Raw genomic sequence first — 25281 nt, forward strand, 5'->3', positions numbered from 1 at the left:
GCATTTCGGGCCTTGGTACCCGGAGTGTAGGAGCGGGGAGGAGAAAGACGTCTCTCCTGACTCCCAAATCCCATGAACTGATTCGGCCCCGCACAGAGCAGATTCCCGGTTTTGCACTGCCTCAGGGGACTGCTTACAGAGACCCCATGCAGTGATCCCGTGACCCCTGTTGCTAGACATCCAGCGGCTTCTGGTCCCTAAGTGCCAAGGTAGGCGTTTCTTGGGGCCCAGAAACGGCCTAGCCAGGCACAGGTGGCAAACGCCAGCACAGTCTCAGCACCTCGGGACCTTAGGCGCTGCCTCGCGCAACTTCTGCGCCCCAATCCATGCCTGAGAAGAAACCTTGAGCCCCGAACACGCCGGCAGTTTCCCCAGCGCGTCTAAGAGGCTTCGCCTGCTGGAGGGCCCGAGACGCAGCAAAGAAGAGGCTCTGGCAGGAACTCGGGATCATACGGACACGCAACCACTTCTGGGATTAAGCGCGGAAGACATTTCCTAAATGCCCTGAACCCCCGTTTGCCTGGTAGGCAACCTCCAAACTCAAAGTCACTAAACACTAGAAAAGCTGGTGGCCACCGAAACCCAGCTCTGTAAAGAAGAAAAACCCAGACGTAATTGGGTGCTAGTACTGAAGACCAAGTGCGCATAGAAAACCGCAGACCGTGCAGAGGCCCAGGTCGGGAGGGATGCAGGCAGAGGACAGTGACTCAGGCAGCAGCCGCGGAGGCCCCACCGGTTTAGCTCCCCAGCCGGAGGCTCCCCGCGCCGTCCCTGGATGAAGAGAAACGCCTGGCGTTCCTGGGTGCGCGGTTCCCGTTCCCAGGCAGCTCGGCGGGCATTCGGCTCCCAGCCTCGAGCCTTCGCGGTCTGATTTGGGAGGCCTGCGCCCTGCCATTTGCATATTCCCGGGAACACTGGGAGGCCTGTAATTTTCTTTTTAAAATCGTTGGGCAGGGTTTAGGGCCAATGCTGCCAAAACCCCGCCGAGTTGATGTCGTCCTTAAACTCTCCCTTAAGAGAAGGGGACTGGCCTCTTCTTCTGACTTTTTTAGAAAAGGTGACTCCTGGGGCTGTATATTCAACAGGGGGGAAAGCTGATTGTGAACCAGGCTGTTGGGGGAGAGAGGGGAGAGTGGAGGGGGATGAGGCGCGGGGTGGGGGGGGGGAAGGAGGGAGGGCAAGTCATCTCTGGAATTCAATTGTTTAAAAAATCATTTATAATTAAAGGGACAAAATAAAATACGATCGTCTCATGCATATTTAATCATTCACACTTCCAGCTTTGAAACCATTTTCCCTGCGTGAATTTTCTCACTAATTTAAAGCCTGAAGTCGACTGCTGTTTGCTAAAACATCTGGACAATGCAGCTTTCAAACTTGTTTAAATTCGAATAAGCTTAAAGGATCCCCGTGGCAGGTTAAAAAAAAGAAATAGCAAAAGCAACTCCAGTGAAACTTCGGGGTGGGTTTAAAACCCCGAGTTAAGGTTAAAGTCATATTCAGTAGAAATGCAAATATGTGCATTTTGATTTAGCCTAATTAAGCCGGTGTTATGTGCAAACACATTCCCTCTCTACACTCAGGCTTGGGTTTAATACAGCAAATTAATTCCCGTCGCTGGGGTATGTTTTTGCTATAACACCCCCCCAGTCCCTCCCCCAACCGCTGAAAATTTCCCACGAAGTAAAACGCGTCCGGGCTCCAGATCTCGGAGCCGCACTCGGTGCAAAATGGAGCCGCCAGCACCGCAGCCAAGCCCGAACCAACATCGTTGGCCGGCCTCGGGGGCAGGGCGTTGATTCTTCCTCATTAGGGATTCAAATGCATCTGGACTTTTCATTTTGAGATGAAGTATGCGGGATTAAAACGAGAAAATAAAACCCCAAAAATATTTTTGTAGCTACTCGGACTCTTGCATCTGAGCTCGGAAAAGTGCTAAAGCGACGACAAGCCTGATGGAGTCCACAACGGCCTCGTTATCTAGGCAAATGGCCTCGAACTTTTGAAGGCCACTTGTCCAAAAAGAGGCCCGTTGTGAGAGGGAGGGATCGTTTCAGGGGCTCCCCTCTCTTCCCCCAAGTGGCTGTGGCCCTCCCTCCTCCCCTTCCGCCCACTCTGCAATCTCCGACTCTGTAAAGTGCAGGCTTGAAATTCAGGACAAGTGTGACACCTACCTGTGAAAGGGGGAAACCGTCCCCTCGCCCGTCCCGCTCGACCCCAGCCCCGCAGCTGAGCGGGCACTTCTGGGCCGCCTGCCACCCGCACGGTCTGAGACGGAACGTTCATAATTTAATCAAATCCAAAGAAGAGATCAATGCCCAAATTTGAAGGGGCAGAGAAGAAGACAGTGACTTCGGAAAGTCTTCCCCTTGGCATCCCTGAATGCTCCCGCCCGCACTAGCCCGAAGCACCCTTGAAATAGTAATAAGGGCTAAATCCGGCATAAAATCGAACTCATTAGCAAAGTTCACCAGCTGATTGCTTTGCATAAAACACGACACTGATTGGAAGTAATTAGGTTAAGCGATGGCGCTCGGGTGGTGCGTGTCCCTAGCTGGCTTTGCCATCTTTTCTCCCTTCTGCGCACACACTTGGGTCTCTCTTCTCCTTCCTCCAGGGTCCAATCTCTCCCAAACAGGCCCGCATCAGTGATCCAGATCTGCATTCTGGGCAGGGCCAGGTTCCCCGGGGCTTGCAGCCTAATTATGGTTTTCCCCTGGCACACTTGAAGGTCTGTGGAACCTTTCAATCCCCACTTCGAAAAAAGTTGCAGTTTGCACCTTTTGACCAAGGCAATGGACAGTTTATTGAGGCTTCTAAAAAGTAATGAGTGTCTCTCATTATGTTAAAATCTCTTTTAATTAAATATCTTGCATTTTACAAAGGCGCCTGCAGTTTCTTTCACTTTTTAAATCTAAGAGTATAACCTGTTTCCTTTCTGTAATACTTTAGCTCATACCCAGCAGAATCAATAGGTGTAAAAAATTAAATTAAACTTGTATTTTTAAACTATGAAACAGTTTTGGGGGAAACACAAATGTATATTATTTATATTACAAAAAAACATTAAATGCCTGTACAGGTGTCTTGATTTCATAATTTACTTCAAAGATATTGAATATCAATTTAAATACAAAAATGCTACATTAAATATACAGAATAAGATTTAATACAAATCCTTTTTTAATTTTTCTTTTCGGTTGGTTAAGACATTTTTTTTGTGTGTGTGGAGATGTTTACATTTTTATGTCATCCATCTCCATAAACTATAAACTTCTGAATAGGAGGGGTAGTTTATTTTCTCTCTCTGTCTCTCTCGGTGATGGAAAAATAACTGCCAAGGCCATGTTTTTAATAAATTAGAAAAGTCCAGGACCGACGCAGCCCGCGTTAAATGTCGGACATACCTTTCTTCAATTCATAGGGAGAGTCTTTGCACAGGTCTAGCTGAGACTGGCTCCGCAACATTTTCGGGTCTTTAGCCAAAGCGTCCGCTCGGTTCAACACGGTCTGGTTTAATCCATTGAAATGAGACCCCGGACCGGTTGTGGGGCCTGGCCCGGGCCCCGGGTGGCCATGAAGGTGTCCGAAGGAGCCATAGTTCGTGTAGCCGGGATAGAAGGGCGCGGTGTAGTAGAGAGGCCGGGACAGCACCGTCCCGCCTGGAAAAGGACACTGCGCCGAGGGCGAGCGCGACGGCGCCGGGGCCGGCGACGCACGGCTGCCTCCTAGGGTTTGCCCGGCTATGGGCCCGGGACACGGTGGGCATGGAGAGCCCTCGCTCCCGCCGCCCCCGTCCTTGACCTTGTCCGAGGATGTGGCGATCTCTGCCAGAGACCACAGTTTGGGCTTGGCGAGCACCGCCGGAGGCGGCGGCGGAGGCGGCGAATGGATAACCGAGGGCCCGCCTGGACCCGGGGGCAGCTCTCCCGCGGCTGGATGCGGGCCGGGCGCCGGCGCTCCAGCGAGGTAGTGAGGGGCCGGGTCCTCCGCCAGCCGCGCCGCCGCTGGCCCAGCCGGGGAGGGCCCGCCGGTGCGGGGGGGGCCCTGCAGCGCGTCGAGGCGGCCCTCCGAGGGCGGCTCCTTAAAATCCGAGTCGCTGAGGCTGCCCTCGGTCTCCTTGCCTGCAGGGGTGGGCGGTCCCTGAAGCCGTTCGCAGCCCGAAGCCGCCTTCTGCTCAGCTCCTCCTGCGGGCGAAACCCAGGCTGTCAGGGGCGCAGAGGCCGCGCGACGGGACACGGTTCCCGCCCGCAAAGGCAGAGACCCCTGCCCCCAACCTCCAGGCCCCGTGCGCGCCCCCTCCAGGCCTCTCTTTTCCTTTTTACTCCCGCCCAACACGCCCTTTCCCGTGTCCACCAACCTGCTTCGGCGCCCTCGGGGTCGCCCTTGTCCTCGGGCTTCTGGGGCTCGTCCTCGTCGTTCTTCTCCAGGTCAATGTTCTCCTCCTCTTCCTCGTCCTCGCTGCGGTTCCGCGGAGTCCACGTCATTTTATTCTCTTTCTTGAGGCGCCGGCGCGCGTTGGCGAACCAGGTGGACACCTGGGTGAGGGTCATCTTGGTGATGATGGCCAGCATGATCTTCTCGCCCTTGGTGGGGTAGGGGTTCTTGCGGTGCTCGTTGAGCCAGGCCTTGAGCGTAGCCGTGGCGTCCCTTGTGGCGTTCTTCCGGTACGCTGGGTCCCCGTAAGGGTACGATCCCAGGGGCGCCGCGTAAGGATGGTACCCCAAGGAGCCCGCCATGCCGGGTGTGTGGTCGTAGGGAGAGCCCTGCGGTGGAGACGCAGAGAGGTGAGTGTGGACCGTGGTCTCCACTGCCATCGGAACGACCGAAGCACCCTCTTCCCTGCGCTCCCCGGGGTCTGTGGGTGGACCAAGCCCGCACTCTAGCTTCCTACGGGGCAAGGCTGGCGGGGTTCAGACCTAGGAGCAACTCCTCCCCCTCCTCAGAAGGCAGCGGCGACCTCATTTCCTGGGTCAGGTCCTTCTGGGGCCCCTGAAGCTGTCCTGGCCTCGGTGTCACCCCGTAGGCCCCCATCTGCCCGGGCACGTCCGGACCCCGTGCGCAGATCTGGCCGCGGCGGCCCGGCCCTCCATGCAGATAGAGGCCTGGGCAACTGAGGCGACTCCGCGCTCAGCGCGGGAGCGGCCGCACGTTGGGCGCAAAGGGGGAAAACAAGGGAAGTCAAGGCTCTTTTTTTCTTTTTTCAACACGCTAAGAAATGCAAACAAAAAGCTGAGCCATGCCCAGGCACTCCCGCCCTTCAAAAATACTACCCCAGACCGAAGTTACAACCTGGCCGAAAAATCCCGGATGCACCGCAGCTCGACCGACTTTTCAGAAATTTAATACCCCCAAATCGGATTGCGAGGATAGGATTACGGATTTGCAACATTTTGGAGGACTAATTAAAGGCTAGGCCAAACACATTTACATAGACTTAGCACGCTGCTGCTCAAATTTCGGGTCTATTTCTTTTGAACTACTTTTCCAAAATGGCAAAACCAAAAATATAAAATTTGCAGGGCAGCCCAGAGCTTACGTTTACACCAAATGCTGCTCTTTAATTGCAGCTACCTCTCTCCACAGAACCCCTTCCCACCAGCTCAGCGAACCGAGCAAGACGCGGCTCTCTTTTCCGAGCAACTCTTGAGCCCAAGGCCTGGGCGAAGCTGGCGGAGACAATCGCCCAAGTTTGAAGGGGCCGCGAAGCTTGGCGGGGGAGGTCGGTGTTGGCGCCTAGGCCCGTGTCCCCCTCCGCCCCCGTCCTCCCGCCCGGCCCCTGCTGCCCCTCGCCCGCCGCGGATCCCGTTCACTTACCACGTACGAGGAGAAGGCGGCGGCGGCGGCGGCGGCGGGGTCGGCGCCGTACTGGAGGTGCGAGTTGTAGCCCGGCGAGGGCGCCGTGAAGGCAGTCGAGCCAGCGTAGGGCGAGAACGCGGAGCCCGAAGAAGAGCGGCCGAGCTCATCCGTGCGGGGCCCCGAAATGACGCTGGTGCTGTACGCCGGGCACGAGTAGAGCGCCAGCGAGGCGGACGGCTGGTACAAGTAGCCCTGCGGATAGGACATGGCCACACACGGGCATGGGGCGCGCCGCGCCGCGGCCGCCAACGAGCCGGGCGGCGCCCTGCGAGGGCGAGCGGGCGGGCACCTGGCCTCTGGCTGCCCTGGGCCGCCGCTCCTCTGGCCCCGGCTCCGGGGCTCCGGCCCGCGGCGCCTCCTCGCTGGCTTCCCGCGCGCCTCCGGCTGCGACCGCCGCGCCCGCTCCTCTGCGCGCCTAGCTCGCCCCAGCTGGGCTTTTTTTCCCCTCCCCTCCCTTGCTGCTTTCTCTTTTTTCCCCTCGCTCTTTGCACCGGGGGGCTCTGCTTTTGGCTTTGCAAAGGTCCTGCCAAGATGCTAAGTTGGAAATTGAGGATTCTGACGCCTTGTGCGCGCTCGAAGCTCCTCCTTCCCGGGGTGTAGTCGGTGGGAGGACTGGCAGGAGCTTCTGGGCGGCCGCAGCCAACCCGGCCGCCAGGCACGCCTCGCCCTCTCCCTCTTCCTCCTCGGCTCCCTCTCCCGCTCGCTGGCGCTCCTCTCGCCCCTCCCTAGCGCCCGCCTCCCCTCCGCGGGCCCCCTCTCACCCCTCCTCTTTGCCTCCCCTTTTCCCCTCCCCGGTCTCTCCCTCTCTCTCGCTTTCTCTCAGACTCTCGAGCGCCGGCCCCAGGATGACAATCACATCCCAGGAGCGCCGATCTCTTCCAACTTTCCTCTTCTGCTAACTTGGGGCGGAGTGGCAGTCCCGACGCACGGCCGGCCCTGCAGCGGGTCCCGCCGCCCCAAAGCACAAAGGGAACAAGGCCGCGGACTGTGCGCCGGCGAACGCTCTGCGCTCTCCTAGCCACAGTAGAACGCGGACTTTGCGGATTTCTTGTTCTCCGGCAGGCTGGGCTCCGAGGCCATTCGTTGCCCACTCCCTTCTGGCGTCTTCCCCAAGCCAGGGGGCCCGAGAGCCAGCTGGAGATCTGGAATGAAAGTCTCTGGGAGAGCCGATGGATGGCCCGCGCCTAGGGCGCAGGAAGTCCGGGATGACTGCCCCTCTGCGCCGGCAGCAGCAGGTGGGCGAGAGACAGGCCTCAGACGTCTGCACGTCCCCGCCTCGCTTTCCTTCTACCGACCCCTCGCCGGACGGCGAGGGAGAAGACACTGGTTCCTGGAACTACCGGGGTAGCCTTTTTCTAGAGTAGGGGTGGTGGGCAAGAATTGCCAGACAGAGAATCAGCTACACCCGAGGAGGTCTCGGGACCGTCCCCAGCTCCACTCCCACGCCTCGCAGCCTCTTTCTCCCGGCTTTCCCACCGCACGCAGCTAGCACCGCCAAGTCGGTGGTGGTGGAGGGTGCGGGTCCCCTTCCCTTTTGTTTAAGTCGCCTTCCCCTTCGCACGCACTCTCGCACCCGCCCACGCTCCACTGCAAACACTGGGCAGAGCAATGCCCAACCCAACCACTGTTTGTGCAGCGAGGCGCTGGCGAGGCAAACACACACAACTGAGTCAGAGGCAGAGCTCTTGCCCACGACGGCCACACAGTTAGAATACAAAACAGACCCTCTCCTCTTCTCTCCACCTCCCGCCACCACAAGCCACGGACGCACTCGAACTCTGGGACAGACAGGGGCGCTGGTGAACCAGGACAGAAGATGGCACAGGTTTGGGCACGCCGCGTAAGCTCGGGATATCGGGAACTTCGCATAATGGGGCCACACGCAAGCCGAAGCATAACTATATACAAAGTTTCTCGCATTGACTTTGACGGGCGAGATGTACTTTATTTCGCGAGCTCACACTAACCCACCGCCGCACCGGCACCCGCTCGGCGGTGCGCTCTCGTGCACGCGCGTTGGCTCCTCCCCTCCTTCTGCTCCCCTCCCCCAGACACCGCCCACCAAGAGGACTGACCGGTTCAGACTACATTCTCCGAGAACCCCTGGGTCCGCCCAGCCCAGTGCCTGACACCTCCTTCACCTATGATTGGGCGCTGGCCTCTGGGCTCCGCCCCCTGGTGACGTAACCCCGCTTTCCTCCGAGTCTCGTCGCCAAAGGGGCGGGGCGGGGCGGAGCGGGGTCTCGATCGCGCTATTGTCATGGAGACGGGAAGCTGGCGGCGGCGGCCGCAGGGACCGCGGGGCCGAGGTGGCTGCTAGCCTGCCAAAGCCTAAGCGAGGCGGAGCGGCCCGAGCCTGGGGGATCGCGGAGCCGGCCAGTGGCGGCCTCGCCGACGGCCTCTTCCCGGGCTCTCAGTAGGCCCGAATCGTCGCTGGGAGCTCCCGGGAGCAGCGTCCCCGCCCTGCTCCCCTCGCTCCCGCCTCTTGCGGCCCCACGGCCCCTCAGCGCCCGCCCCCGGCTCCGCCCGCCGCAGCCGCAGCCCCTGGCGCTAACGGTCGGTAACGGCCCGCGCGCGCCGCCCTCCGGGGGCTCGCGCCAGCCACGAGGGAGCGTCCGCGGCCCGCGCGCCCGCGCGGCGGAGGAGAGGTGAGCCCCGGCCCCGGCCAGGACCCCTGGCCGCGCCGTCCGCCCCTGGAGTCGTGTCCCCTTGTGGGCCGGACGGACGCGGCGGTGCCCCGCGCGCGGCCAGACGTCCCGTGGGTTAGGGCCTGGGCCTCGGGCCGCGTCGGCGCCGGACGAACCTCTCCGGGTGTCGGGGTTCCGGGACGGGCGCGCGTGGGCGTGGCCCCTCAGTCGCCGCGGCTGTCGTCCGGGACACGGCTTTCCGGAGTAGAGCCCTGGAGGTTTGTGCCACCGAGAACCCGAGTCTGTCACACAGACATCCTCATTACATCATCCTGCCACTCCGGCAGTCCCGCGCTTTCTCCCCCCGCCCCCGCCCCGTTTGTTGGTTGGTTTTTTAATTTTTTTAACCCCTTTTCTTGTACTGTCTTCTTTTTGTGTCAAGGGCTGGAGAGACTCCTGCAAGATATTGAGGCATTTAGAATGTATGGTTCTGTTGCCGTGGTTGTCACCTCCGCTCTACGTCAAATTTAAGACTCATTTCTTAAGGATGTCTCTATTTTCTGCTTTATTTGCACATTGATGGCTCTGCTGCTCAGCTGGCCACGGCCGCCCGGCGACTGAGATAGAATTGTGTTAATATGAGAAAGGGAACGGCCGATCATGATTAGCAGTCAGACGGCATGCAGATAGCATCTGACGGGTTTTCTCCGTTTTTATATGAAAGCGTTCACTTTTTTGCTGGTAAACACGAGGTTTTAACTTTTTATCTGGATAGTGGTGACCATTTGTTTCACTCTCCCCTCCTTACATCCTATTCATCAGCTTTTCCGTTTGGAAAGCTGCATACTTGTTAGCGGTAGTTTGATTGGTGTCTTGACTCTGAAGCTTTCTCTTCCAGCAGAGGTGGGATCTGTATCCCTCCCATCCCAGGTTGCCAAGAAGACTTTTTCTCCCCTTGCTTTCTATTGAATTTGTATCTTTCCAAACATTTAAACTTACACTAGGGATAAGTTTGCTTGGGTTGTTTTTAACGTAGGACTATTAAATATTCTCATTTTAAAACTTCCTAAAGGTTTATTGGTTTGTCATGTCTGCACGGATCCAGTTTCGCATAACTCTTAAAATTTAAAGCTTTAAAGTATGATTCGCAATTGTATTGTCAAGACATGGCCCTAGAGCTTGTTCTTCAAGTTTTGGCTGTACAGTTGTCATTGTTTCAGTCAAGTGCAAAAGAGGTTATTCCTGTTTATTTAGTGTAATAGCTATTTACAGTTAAAACTTTAAAGACTCATAAAAGTAGGTCTGCTGTATTTTAAAGATCTCATCATTCTTGTGGGAGAGACATAACACCAACACCAGGAAAGGCAACAGATTGCTTCTGTCATATCGCTTTGCTGTTTTGGAGTGTACTTAAAGGATTATGATTGATAAGGCTGTCTTGCCAGAGAATGTTGACACAGGTGTGCATCGTTATCTTAATTAAGATCCTGAGAAAATGTTGTCTATAAATGGTGACATAAGAAGGGCGGCATATTTTTGTACAGTTTTGCTTTTGGAGAATTTAATTTCACTTGAAACCTGTCTTTGAGCTTCCAGATTTTGTGAACACTTTGGCAACAGAAGTTTTAGAGAGAAATGATAGTTTAATGTTAAGTGTTCTGGCATGTGCTAATACTACTTGTGGCTTTTTGGCAATGCCTGTGTCGGCTTTCTTTGTGCTCTACCTTTGTGGAATAATGGTTTCTAATTTTGAAAGAAAAGCATAAAATAGAGCAGTATTTTATTAAACAAACACTTATTAGTGTTCAGAATAAGTCTGTAGAGGAGGGCATGCTTAATGTGCAGAAACAGGAACATAATAAGAGGTAAATATATGAGAAATTTATGCTATTTCGTTTTTTTGGAAAAGAAACAGTCTCCTGGTGTGCCTTAATGATCTAAAACAATTTCTTTTTCATATCATTCAATACCTAGACACAGTGTTTACGGAATGCCTTGTTTTTATTTCTAAAAATAGAAGAAAACTGTTTTATTTCTTCCAAAATATTGTTCTGTGCACTAGTCTCTTACTAGTTTAAGGATCTGAGTCATAACCTGGGTGACCACACTAAAATAATATTACTGTTCTTTAGTCCAAATCTCGGAATGCAGAAACACTGGCAAGATGGATGCTGTTGATTATATTACCCTTGGCTTACCCAGCACCTAATACCTTTTAACATAAGTATTGCATTAAGATTTTCCCCTCTCTTTGTAGCTCATGATTTCCTGGAAGCTGGCTGTCTATCAGTGTGTATGTAAGAAGTGTGTATGTTTTTCTTTAATATTAAAAGTCATTGTAGAAAGAGGAAATGAAAGTGGAGGAGACCATAGGCATATGATCGGAAAAGCCAGGTGTAGAGTCACAGCTCATTCTTGACTCCAAGGATAATTAGCTGGTTAGAATTACATGGTAAACTAAAAGAAAGACTTATGTAGATTTGTTTGCTAAAACTAAAACAAGACCATTAATTTTGAGATAATTGCTTTATCTCCCATACCACCCCCAATCAAAATTTTTTTTCCCCTCTGGCAGCTATGATGAGCATTCTTATGCTGTTATCCATGTGTTATTTTCAAATTTGATATATTGCATTAAAAGAGATGAAATAGGAATATGAACTAATCATCCATTTTAAGGAATAACTCAATAATTATTATTATGTGTATACATTCTAGAAATCTTAGGAAAAAATGTTCTTTAGTTGATAACAGGAAAGTAAATTAAATCATATAGTCCTGAGTGAATTAAATATGCTCTTCAAAATAGATTATGAACATAGCATCATACTTTGGAATAATGTTTTAACTTTGGGATAGTACAGCCTGTTTTGAGTAGTATTTCATTATCTTTATATATTTCTCTTCAATATCTCTTTTGTTGACTCCTGTATTTTAACATCTTTTTGGTATATTTGTTAGCTGTTTATAGGGAATAATTTTTCTTAATAGAATAGCAGTTGGTGCAACTCTAAGAACATGTCAAATCTAGGAAATTCTTTTTTCCTTTTTCAATAATGACTGGTTTTCTTTCATAGCACTACTCCGAAGTGTGATGCCGAAGACTTATTTCTGCATAAATCTGCAGTGTTTTTATAGCTGTAGTATACCTAAGCACCAATTTAGCTTAGCAAATTAACTTAGATGCTTCAAAATTGAAAACCAGTATATTCTAATGTAGTTTGAGTTTAAGTCTTTATTAGTAGGGATGCACTTAACATTTGTTCGAGAGAAGAGAATATAATTTTCTCCTGCAGTTGTCATTTACGTAATCCATTTTTCTAGTCTTTTCTCAGGCTAATGATATTCCATACCTTGATACGCTTTTATTTGTTTATTTGCCATAATACGGAGTGATACCTTGGAGAAAATTAGATATTTGAATCTAATATCCCAAAAGTATTACTTAGTTTTCTGTGTTTCCTTAAACAGAATCATTTCCATTTTCGGTGCAGGTGATAAGTGTGATGCTTCCATAATACATTTGGGTGTTGTCAGCTAAGTTCACTTCTGAACTAAGGAGTTCCTCCAAATGTTGGCTGACATTTGTCCTTGCACATCCCAAGGCTCGTCTACAAGTGAGTGTCTGCACACAGTTTGCTTGTATGTGGAGTCAATCCAAAATAGCATCAATGTTGGTTTTACTAAAGTATTTATATTGATAATAGAGGCTAAGTACAAAATGTAGAGAATGTCAGCTACTTGAGGCCTTTGATTATTAAAAATTTTTATTAATGCATTAAACAAGAGTACAGTAAATAGAAAAATTTTAGGTTCATGAAATAAAACAGTAATTTATTTTTACTTACTATTTATCGTGGAATTACTTTGAATAATTTATTTTTAATGGTATAATTGGACAGTAAAATTTATAAACTCCGTGCTTTTCATAAAAATCAAAGTGAAGGTTGTAATATTTTATACAAATAGAATTATTTAAGAAAAATAACCTGTTTATGCCTAATTACAGTTTTTAATCATTTAAATTACCTAGTTCTTTTAAGAATAAATTTAGTGGGAATATCAGTTCCAGTCATGGGTACGAAACTTTTTTAGTGACAGAGTACACACAGGTATGTAAAACTTGTCATTTCTCATGAAATAGAGGCTGCTGAATATAGGCAGATAAGAAAAGCTATGAGAAAGAATTGTTTTGCAGAATATTTGTCTAGTGGTCAGAGCAAGGAACTGAATGTATTGACAGAACTTTTTATTAAGTAAAAAAAAATGGTTCTTATAACAAAAAAAAAGCTAATTTTACAGAAGGCAGTAGTTAATATAGCCGCCAATAAAATAAATGTTTCTCTGAATACTTTCCGAGGCATTACAGTGATTTTTTAACTAATATGAAGTGATATATAATAATTTTAAAGTAACATCCTTGAGTTTTCCTATTACCGATTGCTTATGGAAATTGAGTTTCATGTATGACTGAGAACTAAAGCATTACAGTGAGTTAGAAAACACAACACAAATGTAAAGAAAATGTTAGGCGGTGAGGAATCTGATTCCTTTTTGTTTGCCTTTAAGCTTAGTTTTTTGTTTTGTTTTACTTTGTTTTAAACCATGTATAAAATGGTTGAATTTAAAAGATAAGAGGATTGAATGATTTCTTTTTTCCTCCTAAGGATAAATGTAGGAAAAATCTAAACACATGCAGATTGGTTGAGTTTTATATCTGTTATCGGCCACATTTATTAGGATTCGTATTTCATGTATATTAAAGGTATTCACATGTATTAAAATTCTTATATTCCTTCTATATAAAATAGATGTAGGGGGTTCCCACTCTTGAAAATATGAAGAAAACATGTCCTTTCAGCAATAATGGGTTATGGTTGATTAATTGAGAAGGTTGTATTAAACGTTCTCTAGTGGAAATGGCTAAAGAGCATGCTTTTTGAGAAATGTATCATCTAGGAATAAAATCAATTGGAGTATTGGTAATTAAATTGTAATTCCATGAAGGAAGGAAGTGGTGCAAAAGATGAAGCTAACTATTCCTGTTTTTCTCTTTAAGAGTCTGCAATTCATAATGGAGCTACTGTACTGGCTATTGGAAGGAGGAGATTCTGAAGATAAGGAGGTAATATTATCTCTTTTAAAAGAATACTTTCCTCTATAATCCTGAACCTTTATTACATGTAAGAACTTTGTGCAGTAGACAGCAATTTCTTTAAATTTGGTATATGGAAACAATTTTATTTTCCTCTGCTAAGTTTTTGAGCCTGCCTCTTCTAGTGCCATGGACTGCATTGGTAGAGCTGAGAAATATCATTTAGCCATACTCAGCACCCTTAAAATAGCTTCTTTCTGAGAATTAGATCTGCGAAGGTGTCCTGCACAGTTCTTGTAGATGTCATTTTAGTTTGTGGTTGACGTGCATGCATTTAGCATGTTGCTTAACCGTCCTCATTCGCCTCCCAGTTCTTTGTTGCCTTCATTTGAGGGGGATGTGTTTTCTGCTGGATGATTTACTGCCAGACATGACCAAACTCTGAGTAGGAGACTTGGTGTTTGGCAGCTGGTTCCAGTGCTCTGCTAAGAAGTAGTTGGGCCCAGCCTGGGGCATTGTAGTGTCCTGGAGGCCAGGAGCTCCTGCACAGGGGTTCTTTTTCTGGAATCAGAGCCTTAGGTGCCTTTCCACTTTTCACATAATCCTTTCCTAGGTTGGCTTGCTGCTTACTTGCAGCTGTTGCAGGGATTCACATGGAATGGAGGGCTCCCTTTTATTGTGGATTATTTCTTTGATAATTTACCCATGTGCTTTTTCATTTTCAAAAACCCAGTGGTGTTTAAGAACGAAAGATTCTTGAACAAAAATTGGGTTCAATTTGTATTTATCAGAAAAGATTCTATCCTCTGGTGCTATGTAGGCACATTGAATATGCAGGCTAAATTAAAAACAGTAAAACCTTTTTATAATACGCCAATTACTATATCTAAGAATGTTTATACAGGCTGAAATTTTGTAATGGTATTTATATCTGTTTTCCTTTTTAAGGAAAATAATATACTTTTCTAGGCATCAAAAATATCTGCCCCTTTCACTAATGCTGAGGTACTACCTTCCCCCAACCCCCAACACTAAATTTGACTGGCTTAAAAAGATCTGCCCCCTGAACTATATCTGGGGAGGAATATTAATAAAACAATGAAGGACTTCATGGTGTCTAGTTATATAATTAGGAAATTGGTTAGAAACGTGGCTAAAACCAGTTTCTTTCATTAAAAGAACTAGTGTACATTTAAAAACAGAAATCTTCCGGAAAAAGACTCTTTAATCTTTAAGTCAAATAATATTTTTGGTTAACACAACAGGAAGGGAAAATATACCAATTTCAGATTCTTTTATTCATGCCTAAGTAGAGGTTGTAAGCAGCTGAGGAAGCGATTAAAATGTAGTCTAGTAAAAAATGGTGCTGATTACTTGGAAAGCAGTTTACATTAGCAAAAAAAATTCAGTATTAATGACCTTCACCAACTTTTACACATCATATACTTGGGTTATTACTTATGGTATAGCTTGTGTATGGAATGCAAGGGTATTTTTGAATTGACTAGATCTTGCTGGTCATCTTAAAATATATTACAATATTACAAAATTGAAATGTAATATTTTTTAATAGAAGGAAAATATAAATTTAATATCTGAGCAATCGAGACCTTTAAACTTACTTTAAAAGTATGATCTTGATGTATAGGATACTGTTTTGTCTTTGCCGTATTAACAGAATTAGAGGGATGTTCTGCAATTCAAATACCTTATATATTAATTCCAAATTTTATTCTCTATAATGGACTTTTAAAATAAAAGGTATATGTGCTTCAGAGGGCAAAATTTGAATCATGAGCTAATTTGCTAAGCATCAGATTATAGGAAAGCAGCCTTGATTAATTTGGAACTGTGAAAAGGGGCAGGTAAAACTGTTTTCAGCTGAAATTTACTAATGCAGCAACCATTTAAATTAAATGTTTGTTAACATAATAGTGATGACATTTTCTCCTCCCCCTCCTTGTGGTTTTGTCCAACTAGATGTTACAGTGGCAGTTGCGCTGACTGTTAAGTGTTTAAATGATGACACCATTATGTGAAGTGATTTTGAAATGAGAGATTCCAGCCAAGAATTACATCTGCTCCCATCTCCTTCAAATCATACTCTCTGGCAGTACAGATTATGATTGATTTGTTTGTGACAGATTGCAGGAAACAGTCATTGATTTTTCAATATTTTACCTTAAAATTATTTACAGTTGTAACCATGGGGAGGTATTTTCATGGGCTGTCAGCCCTTGAAAGACTAGGATAATATTCCCTGCTCTCTGACAAGACAAATTACCTGTAATGAGTGCAGTAGCTGAAGGGTATACTTTTATTTTAAAATATGTCAATAACCCCAGTGACTAAACGAATATTGATTTAGCATAATGAAGCCTGAGTAATGTGAAAATGAGCTTTTTCAAGGGGCATGGTAAAGTCTTTCTTTTTAGCTGGTTGTAAGAAGCTTTTCATTCTTTTCAGCTAGCTGGTAGAAATATAGAATTTTATAAGCAAACCATCAGGAATGATAGTGTTGTTTCTGATAAGCAACATCCAAATATTTTGACCCTGCTTTTAGTGGTTTTTTTCAAATCTTATTTTGAGTCTTACTTTTAGTCATGGAATAGCTACTGATTTGATGAGGTCTTTAACTGACTTAATATTTTTACAATTTCAATATATTTTGCATTGGAATCTCCAGCAATGAATATTAAAATATATGTACAATTATTTGTAGATGATATCATAATTATATTAAGACATTTCAAATGGGCTATTGTTGTTTTTAATGTGCCGTATTTTATGGTAGAATAATTCTCAGTCTCTGGACATCAAGATTGCTTTCAGTGGGAATGAAGATTAATTTACTTCAGTCCTGATTTTTTAGGCATCAATGCATGTTTTCATTTTTGTCAGACTTTTACCCTCTTTTAATGTAATTCTCAACTTCTTATGGATTTACTTCCCAATACATAAAATCCTTCAAAACAAGAATGATAGTAATTTTTATATTTTTTATAAAAATAAATTTATTTTTAGTCCATCAAGGTGTCTGAAGATTTTATGCCTAGGTATCTCCATATCTAACTTGATAAGGAAGGAAAATAGGATAAACAATGCTGGTAATAGCAGGAAAATAAGTATTTGAACAAGATGTCAAACTGATATTTCATGGGACCCTAACTCATTTTATGGTAACTAATAGTAATCTTATTTAAATCAATAGGTAAAACCTGTTTAGAAATTAAAACTGAGTTACGATTTAAAGAAAATTCAGATGACTTATTGTGAGTGCTAGTTCTCTTGTAGGATGCCACTGGAAATGTTGAAATGAAAAATATAAGTATATCTTTTGATGGAAAAAAAGATAGTCTCTAGAACACAAAATTACTGTTTTATTTTTTTTCCTCAGGAGCTTGCCTAAGGGTGTGACAGATGATCTCTGTCACTTGTCTTAGTTGTGTCCTGCAATAAACTGGATGCTTTATAAAATACTAGACCTGTGATTTCATATGCTGTAATATTTCATTTCTCCATCACCCCTCCAAATTATTTCCCCTTTTCTATAAAAGGACCTTTGAAATACAGAAATATGAGGGATCGTCATATGTGAAACTAGTAGCCCAAATTCATCAACCATTAATTTGATTTGCAGTTTTTTAAGTCAACGTGGTAACCACAGAATTACTTACGCCTTCCAGGAAAAAAAAAAGGTACAGATTTTTTTCCTCAACAGTTTCTTAATAAAGTTAATACGGAAAATAAAGCATAAAGACAAATGTATGCTAAGAAAAACACCTATATTATTATTTAGTTTAGTTTGGAGTAAAATAATAAATGTATTATAGTCAATATCTCTTGACCCCTCTTTAGTTTCAGCTAAACTAAGCATGTGTGTTTGTGTGTTCATTTTATAGTTCATGTGTAGAACTATGTGAATTAAATTTAAGAAACATGTAAAGTAGAGGAAATAGTTTTCTGGGGAAATTTTTCCTTTTTGGATATTATGCCCTTTTCCATTGCTTTTCTCTGCTTGAAAGCAAAAAAAAAGTACCCTACCTCTGTTCTCCTTTAGGGAAAAACTATTCCTATAAAGTATTTTTAAATCGTGCAAGTCATTGCCTAGGGTTAGCTAAAACATTTGTTTTTAAAAAGGAGAAAATGCCCTGGCTTTAAGATTTTCTTGTATTTGTATCTATTAAAATAAATAGTTTACTTTGATACGGTACATACCAATCTACTTAGCTAATTTTTTTTCCAGAATTTCTTTTACTATGTTTGGTCTGACCTTTTATGATAACTTAATATGGGAACAAATTAGCATATAATTCCATTTACCATGTGACCTCAACCAGTTGCAGAATTGTACCACCACTTTGGGGGAAAAATTTGATAGTTTATGTAGACTATAGCATTAATTGTTCCCAAATGTTCAGTGCATCCTGGCCAATGTGTTATTGAAGGTGTTTTCACATAAGCAATTAGAGGAAGCACTTCACCCCTATTACTAAGTTATTAAAATGCCTCCTAAAGGTAGCATTTTAAATTAGTATACATAATTGATTAGTAATTTGTCTTCTCCCAAGCATAAAACAGCATAGCAGAGTTAAGTGTGACCAGTGAAGTATAAGATATTAGGGATTGATCGTGACAATGATCATGGCAACTAAATGGATTTTTTTTTCTTTTAGATTCAGCCGTCGGTCTTTGAAATTTCCTGTGATATGTTTCAATCTAGATGCAAAGAACATGGAAAAATCAAAGTGCACGAGTGGTTTAAATATGTTTTGGATGTTCCTGTTTATAGACTATAATACTTTTCCAATTAAAATCTTCAGTTGTCATGCAGAAGAAGGTTAAACTCTACTTGATTGCCAGTTTTACTGAAAATGCTTAGTATTTTAGAGTATCACCAAATATATTTTGTTTAGCCAAGGTATAGGAAAAATAAAATAAATTGTATAGGTCGAATTTTTTCTAAAATGTCTTTATTGGATTGAATGAATGTTTATACCTGAAAAAAAGGTTCAAAAAAATTCCTTTTTCTATCAGAGTCATTTTTTTGACAATCAGATATTAGACTAGGTTTAAAATAACTTTCTGACTCTTATATTTATGGGAGGAAAAAGACTTGAAAGATATTCCTACGTGTATTTTAATTCTCTGTAATAGTCCCTCTGGAATAGAATATCTCTTCCTCAAACAAATCTATTGGCTCATTTCATATACAAGAAAAAGTTGCCCTGAATGGCAGAGTTTCATCTCTGTAAAGAAGGCTGACATCCACTTCCTTCACAGAATCCCTGCTTTTGGGTAATTGAGTAATGACAGATTACCTTGCCATTGGGAAATACTTTGTTGTGGCCTTTGTAGCAGCTATAGGAAGATGGAAGAATTCTTTTGTACAGACAGGTCTCCAGCCTCTTCGGTGTGGACACTGTGAAGGGGTCCATCTGGTGAGAAGGAGTGCTTAGGGAAGGAACTAGGAAGGTCCATGAAGGCTGATGATGACAAAGAATCCAAGGGCTATGATGAATTCTTAAGCTTAGATCTCAGAGTCATAAAGTAAACTTATTAGGCTAGGGAGATTTCCTTTTTTATTTTTGATCGAGCTTTATTTTTTCAGATTTATAAGTTCACATGCAGTTGTACAAAATAATACAGAGATCTTTGAACACTACCCAGTTTCTCCTAATAGTAACTTCCTGCAATATACTGTATAGTACAGCATCACAACCTGGATATTGACATTGATGCAGTCAAGATAGAGAACATTTATATCACCAGGAGGATCCCTCATTACTGCCCTTTTATAGCCACCCCTACTTCCAGACCACCTCACTCCTCCCTTAACCCTGGCAACCACTAGCATGTTCTCCATTTCTATAAATTTTTCTTTATAGGAATGTTATATAATTGCAATTAAAGTGTGTAACCTTTTGGGGTTTGACTCACGTAGCATCATATTCTGGAGATTCAGCTTATATGTGTCAATAGTTTGTTCCCTTTTTTTAGTTCAGTAATATTCTGTGGTACGCGTGTACCACATCACTCATCAGTGCAGACTTCTGGGTTGTATCTGGTATTTGATTATTACAAATAGAAGTGCTATATATATATTCGTGTAGAGGCTTCTGTGTGACCATAAACTTTCATTTTCCTGGGACAAATGCCCACGAGTGAAAATTGTGAGTCATATGGTAATTATGTAGAGTTTTTTTTTTTGAGACTAGAATTGATTTTGTGTCTGAGGGGGGAGGCAAGGAGAGACTCTATTTTTGTAGTGTTTTTAATTAGATTTGTTTATGATTTTAAAACATAAAATCTTAATATGAGTTGTTGCCAAATATAAGGAAGGATTTTTCCAGAATCTAGACTTTATTCTTATTTTAGACAAATCTTTTGAAAAAATTGCTTTATTGGCAAACAATTCCTATGTAAAGGAATAAAAGACACATCTACTCTAGGAAAGATGTTGCAAAGCTGACAGGCAACTTTGAGAAAGATAAGGGCAGTTTTCCAGTGTTACTGGAGACTTGACATTCAAGGATGTATTATGATAGTTTCTGAATTGATAGATTCTTTAGCGTTTGTCACTACCCTCAGGCCTGCGGTTTTTATTTGTAGAATTAACTCATCTTTACAATGCTTTGTTGAGTGCTGTTGCAGAAAATGCTCATGTAATTCAATTATATGCAGTTAGGAAAAAGAAGTATCTTTTTCTGGTACATGGCCCCTAAAATGATGACTTTACACAATGCTGAATGGAGGAAACAGCTCTGTTTCCATCAAACTCTGGTGGAAATTATACAAAGTTATATTATGCTTTATGAGACATAGTGAGGTAGTACACAACCATATATGCTGTATTATTGGGGAGACCCACTGAAAGAATTTTCAAGGATAATTTTTGCTCTGATTTTCCATCATGTATATTGACTTGATTGATTGATTGATTGATTGAGATGGATCTCACCCCATCGCCCAGGCTGAAGTGCAGTGGTGCAATCTCTGCTCACTGCAACCTCCGCCTCTCAGGTTCAAGTGATTCTTGTGCCTCAGCCTCTCGAGCAGCTGAGACTACAGGTGTGTGCTACGATGCCCGGCTAATTTTTGTATTTTTAGTAGAGACAGGATTTGCTAGCCTGGTCTCGAACTCCTGACCTCAGGTGATCCACCCACCTCGGCCTCCCAAAGTACTGGGATTACAGGTGTGAGCCACCGTGCTGGCCAAGTATATTGACTTTAAAACGTTACCAGCTGGGCATGGTGGTTCACACCTGTTATCCCAGCACTTTGGGAGCCCGAGGCGGATGGATTACCTGAAGTCAGGAGTTCGAGACCAGCCCAACATGGTGAAACCCTGTCTCTACTAAAAATACAAAAATTAGCCGGGCGTAGTGGCAGGCACCTGTAATCCCAACTACTGGGAAGGCTGAGGCAGGAGAATTGCTTGAACCCAGCAGGCGGAGGTTGCAGTGAGCCAAGACTGTGCCACTGCATTCCAGCCTGGGCAACAAGAGCAAAACTCAAGTCTCAAAAAAACAAAAAAAAAAGTTACCAAGGATGAAACATTGGGCTGGTCACAGTGATCCTTCTAACAGCAGTCAATATTATAAATCTAGCATTTTTTTTTTTTTTAGTGAGATACTAGGCACAGGGAACCCCAGTCTTTCAATCCTCATGAATATAGTTTAATCTATAGCTCATTATGGTCTTGACCATAGTTAAATAAATGATACGAGATAATAAAATAGTTTTTGCCCTTAAAACTGACCTGGGTAAAAGGATGAACACTTGAATCTTTGAATACCAGAATAGTCATTCATTCATTGAGCCGTGTTGTAGCATCCCATGTTCTGGCACTTCCAGCACTGGGAACCCATCGTAAAGAAGGCACTACAGGTCAGGCGCTGTGGCTCACGCCTGTAATCCCAGCACTTTGGGAGGCCAAGGCAGGCAGATCACCTGAGGTCAGGAGTTCGAGACCAGCCTGGCCAACATGGTGAAACCCCATCTCTACTAAAAATACAAAAAGTAGCTGGGTGTGGTGGCAGGCGCCTGTAATCCCAGCTACTTGGGAGGGTAAGGCAAGAGAATCGCTTGAACCCGGGAGGCAGAGGTTCCAGTGAGCCGAAATTGCGCCATTGCACTCCAGCCTGGGGGATAAGAGCGAGACTTTGTCTAAAAAAAAAAAAAGCATTACAGCACCTGTTCTCTTAGTGTAGCTCTCCTTGCTCTTAGACTAGAGGGTAGGGATGGGAAAAAGTAAAAAGAAACTGAGAAACCAATCTAATTACACATAATCAGAAGTCCAAAACTTCCAGAATTCATGAGGAAAAAGAACTGCAACTGATGGAGTAGACATTAGAGAATGAGAGGCTTGCTTTTTTTTTCTTTTTTGAAGTTTTATTTTATTTGTAATTGACACAGTAGTACATATTTACGGGATACAGTGTGACATTTTAATACATTTACGTATTGTGTAATGATCAAATCAGGATAATTAGCTTATGTATCACTTCAAAAACATCATTTCTTTGTGATGAGAACATTCAAAATTCTCTCTTCTAGTATTTTGAAATACATAATGCAATATTGTTAACCACAATCACCCTACTGTGCAATAGAACACCAGAACTTACTCCTCCTTTCCATCTGTAACTTCAGACCCATTGACCAATCTCTCCCCTTCGCCCCCTCCCGCCCCCTGCCCCGCCACCACTCTCCTACCCTCCCCAGCAAGAGGCTTGAATCTTGAAGGAGCACATCAGATAGAAAGAGGGAAATCAACTGGGACATGGTTTGTTGGAAGAAGTGGGGTGGAATCCGGTTTGTTTAAAGTTTCAGAGTTTGAGGCATCGAAAGTGTGTATGTCATTGCCCAAAAGTATTTAGCAGCTTTCTATGTTTTAGGAATTCACTAGAAATGAGGCATGCTTTTTGAAAAAGAAAAAAATAGTAATCTTTGAATTTAAATATGTGGGTTTCCATGAAAGACAAATGAGTACCCTTCCTTGAAAAACTACCACTTTGAAGAGTCTCGTAGGTTCTGAGGCTCGTGTGTGTGTGTGTGTGTGGATAAAACATTATTTTCTTTTATATTTGGTAAGAAGGAATAAGATATTTTATGCTTTTCTGGTCTCTTAAATGCATAATCTATAAAACTATAATACTTTAAATAATTTTAGTTTATCTGAGGCTTAAAATAACAAAAGAACTTAAAGCTCTTGTGGAAGAGCTCCAAAATTAAAACTGTAAGATCACATATAGGTAAAACGTTATATAAAGCAGGCTTTGGGACCCCAGGCATGATGGCTCATGCCTGTAATCCCAGCACTTTGGGAGGCCGAGGTGGGTGGATCACCTGAACCCAAAAGTTCGAGACCAACCTGAGCAACATGGTGAAACCCTGTCTCTACAAAATACAGGAAAAAAAAAAATTAACCAATTTTTTTAACCTCCCAGCTACTTGGGAGGCTGAGATGGGAGGATGGCTTGCGCCTGGGGAGGTCGCAGCTGCAATGAATCATGATCGCGCCACTGCACTCCAGCCTGGGTAATAGATTGAAACTCTGTCTACATACACACATACACACACACACACCCACACACACACACACAAATGACTTTTGGTAAGATTATACATAGAGTTTATGGCCTTATTAAGAAACTCTTTTGAGCAACCTAAGAAAACACAAGTATTTCTGTACATTACTTTGTTAAAGTGTACAGGGTAGTAAGAGAGAGCTAAGAGCCTTTTCTAAATGTGCATCCAATTTTAAGAGGCTAAAATAGGAAGCTTTCACATAGCCAAGGCCCCATTAACTTGGGAATCTGGAAAACAGAAGATGTAAGTTTCTATCAGAGTTTCTTTAAATTCATGTAAATCATAAATTTGAGCAAGGTAGTTACAAAAGACATTAAAATTAAGATTCTCAGGATTTTATATGTAATAATATTGATTCCAATATCTTCAACTCTATGGCATTGCCAATGAGGAGACCAAAATGAATTGTATTTTATGAAAGGGCTATATTAGACCAGTGACTTAAAAGTTCCAAGTACATATAATGACAAAGCGTTGTGGAATCATCTTGTACTACTGTTTATGTAGTAGTTTAAAAAGAAAAAGAAAATGGTGCAATTTTAGCCAGTTTAAAAAAAATTTTACAAGTACTGCAAATCATAGGTTGGTTACCACTAGACTTCCTGACTCTGCAGTGGTTGCTGTATTCACTGTACATTCTTTTAAAACACCAGGCACTTCATAATTTTGTCTATAATTGTTTATATATTTTTTCTCCACAACATGTTTTAGAATAACTTATTGCTAAGTTACTTTAACATATGTGCCATCTTTAAACTTTATATATGAGTATACTAAAGTGTCATTTGCAAGACACATCTATGCACTATTTTCTTTTTCAGGAGCCTATTTATTCAAAATACTTTTAAGTGCAGTGCATAAAAATAGCAGGCCACTTCCACTTGCAGGCTTTTGAAGCTGGAGAAGACTTGTTTTTCAGATGAGGAAACTGAGTCCCAACAAGGTGAAATGACTTGCTAGTAAGTGATATGATTAAACTTATTTTTTGACTCCAAAGCAAATGCTGCCAACTTGAAGATGCTTGTCCCAACTTGTGGAAATTCACCATATCAATTTTGTATCACAACCCCATTCTTAATAATAGTTTCTTCACATTAGAAATAAATGTCAGAAATAAATGTCTACTTTTCATTTGTACATGTCATGCAAACATTTTGGCACCAGATATGGGTACAAGTAGAAAGCATCAGCGCGTTCATCCCAGAACTGGATTTTATCCAATAGAATGTTCTGTTTATTCATTGCTATTCATGCATACCTGCTGTGTTTTAACATTGTGATAAATCCAGAGAATCAAATATGAATACAAATACTCCCTGAATTCAACAAAGTAGGCATTGGCTCTGGCCAGGAGACAAAATGTTAAATGGCATGCAGTCTTTACCCTAGCAGAACTTGAAGCTTATCACCTATTGTAGAGATGAAGCCATAAACAGATCATTTCAGCACAGCATGATAAGGGGGGAGCTCCAGGGATCATGGGAGTACATGGGCCCAGTCCCTAATTAAATCTGGTGGAGTGTGGGCAAAGTTAAGGAAGGCTTCCTAGAGGAGAGGGCATTGGGGTTGATCCCTGGCAGGAACAGGGTTCCAGGCAAGGGGAACAAAGACCAGTGACAATGGAGAACCTTGGAGTAGTCTGGTGTAGAGGATCATGAGGGATGTATGCAGAGATGGGAGAGAGAGAGAAGAGAGCAGACACAGGCAGGGGCAAGGCTGTGAAGGGCTTTTATATGCCTGGCCAACAAACTTGCATTTTGTCTTGCAAACAGGGGGGCCCCTTAAGGTTTTAAGCATTTACCTGACCAGGTCTGCATTTTAAATATATCACTTTGGTGGCAGCATGGGGAATGCATTAGAGGCCAGCAAGATTGGATATTGAGAGATCAGTTAGGTTTCTGCAAGTGGTTGTTGGCCTGAGCTAAGAGTGGCCAGAGGAAGGAGAGAGATCTGTGAACTGATGGAAGATGCTCAGATGCTAGAAATAAGTGGACTTGATGACTGATTTCCATGTGACGGCAGAGGAAAAGCATGTCAATGGCATCCAGAGTGCTTAAACAATTAGGTTGTGGTGGGATGGGGATGTTTTGAGTTGGGACCCAGGAG

At 44.1% G+C, this 25281-nt stretch overlaps 2 protein-coding genes across 2 annotated transcripts; one reads left to right on the forward strand and one right to left on the reverse strand.

Annotated features, from left to right (window-relative positions):
• Positions 1-2781: 2781 nt before the first annotated feature.
• IRX5 (iroquois homeobox 5) lies at positions 2782-6389 on the reverse strand. Its single transcript, XM_003263055.2, has 3 exons — positions 5818-6389; positions 4361-4766; positions 2782-4187 (listed from the first exon to the last, which is right to left on the reverse strand). Exons 1-3 carry the CDS (start codon positions 6064-6066, stop codon positions 3391-3393), a joined length of 1452 nt encoding a protein of 483 aa, XP_003263103.2. The 5' UTR covers positions 6067-6389; the 3' UTR covers positions 2782-3390.
• Positions 6390-12013: 5624 nt separating this feature from the next.
• CRNDE (colorectal neoplasia differentially expressed) lies at positions 12014-18553 on the forward strand (the record flags this gene model as incomplete). Its single annotated transcript, XM_030821818.1, has 3 exons — positions 12014-12103; positions 13546-13611; positions 18258-18553. Coding segments are annotated over 3 exons (279 nt in total), but the record flags the coding sequence as incomplete, so codon positions are not given.
• Positions 18554-25281: the final 6728 nt, after the last annotated feature.

The sequence above is a fragment of the Nomascus leucogenys genome, chromosome 2 (genome assembly GCF_006542625.1).
Source record: "Nomascus leucogenys isolate Asia chromosome 2, Asia_NLE_v1, whole genome shotgun sequence".
Lineage (NCBI taxonomy): Eukaryota > Metazoa > Chordata > Mammalia > Primates > Hylobatidae > Nomascus > Nomascus leucogenys.

Coding starts and splice junctions, on each gene's coding strand:
- IRX5 (XM_003263055.2), bottom strand. CDS start 6,066: ATGTCCTATCCGCAGGGCTACTTGTACCAGCCGTCCGCCTCGCTGGCG. Junction 4,767..5,817: donor CCGCCTTCTCCTCGTACGTG/GTAAGTGAACGG, acceptor TCTCCACCGCAG/GGCTCTCCCTACGACCACAC. Junction 4,188..4,360: donor CCCCGAGGGCGCCGAAGCAG/GTTGGTGGACAC, acceptor TTTCGCCCGCAG/GAGGAGCTGAGCAGAAGGCG.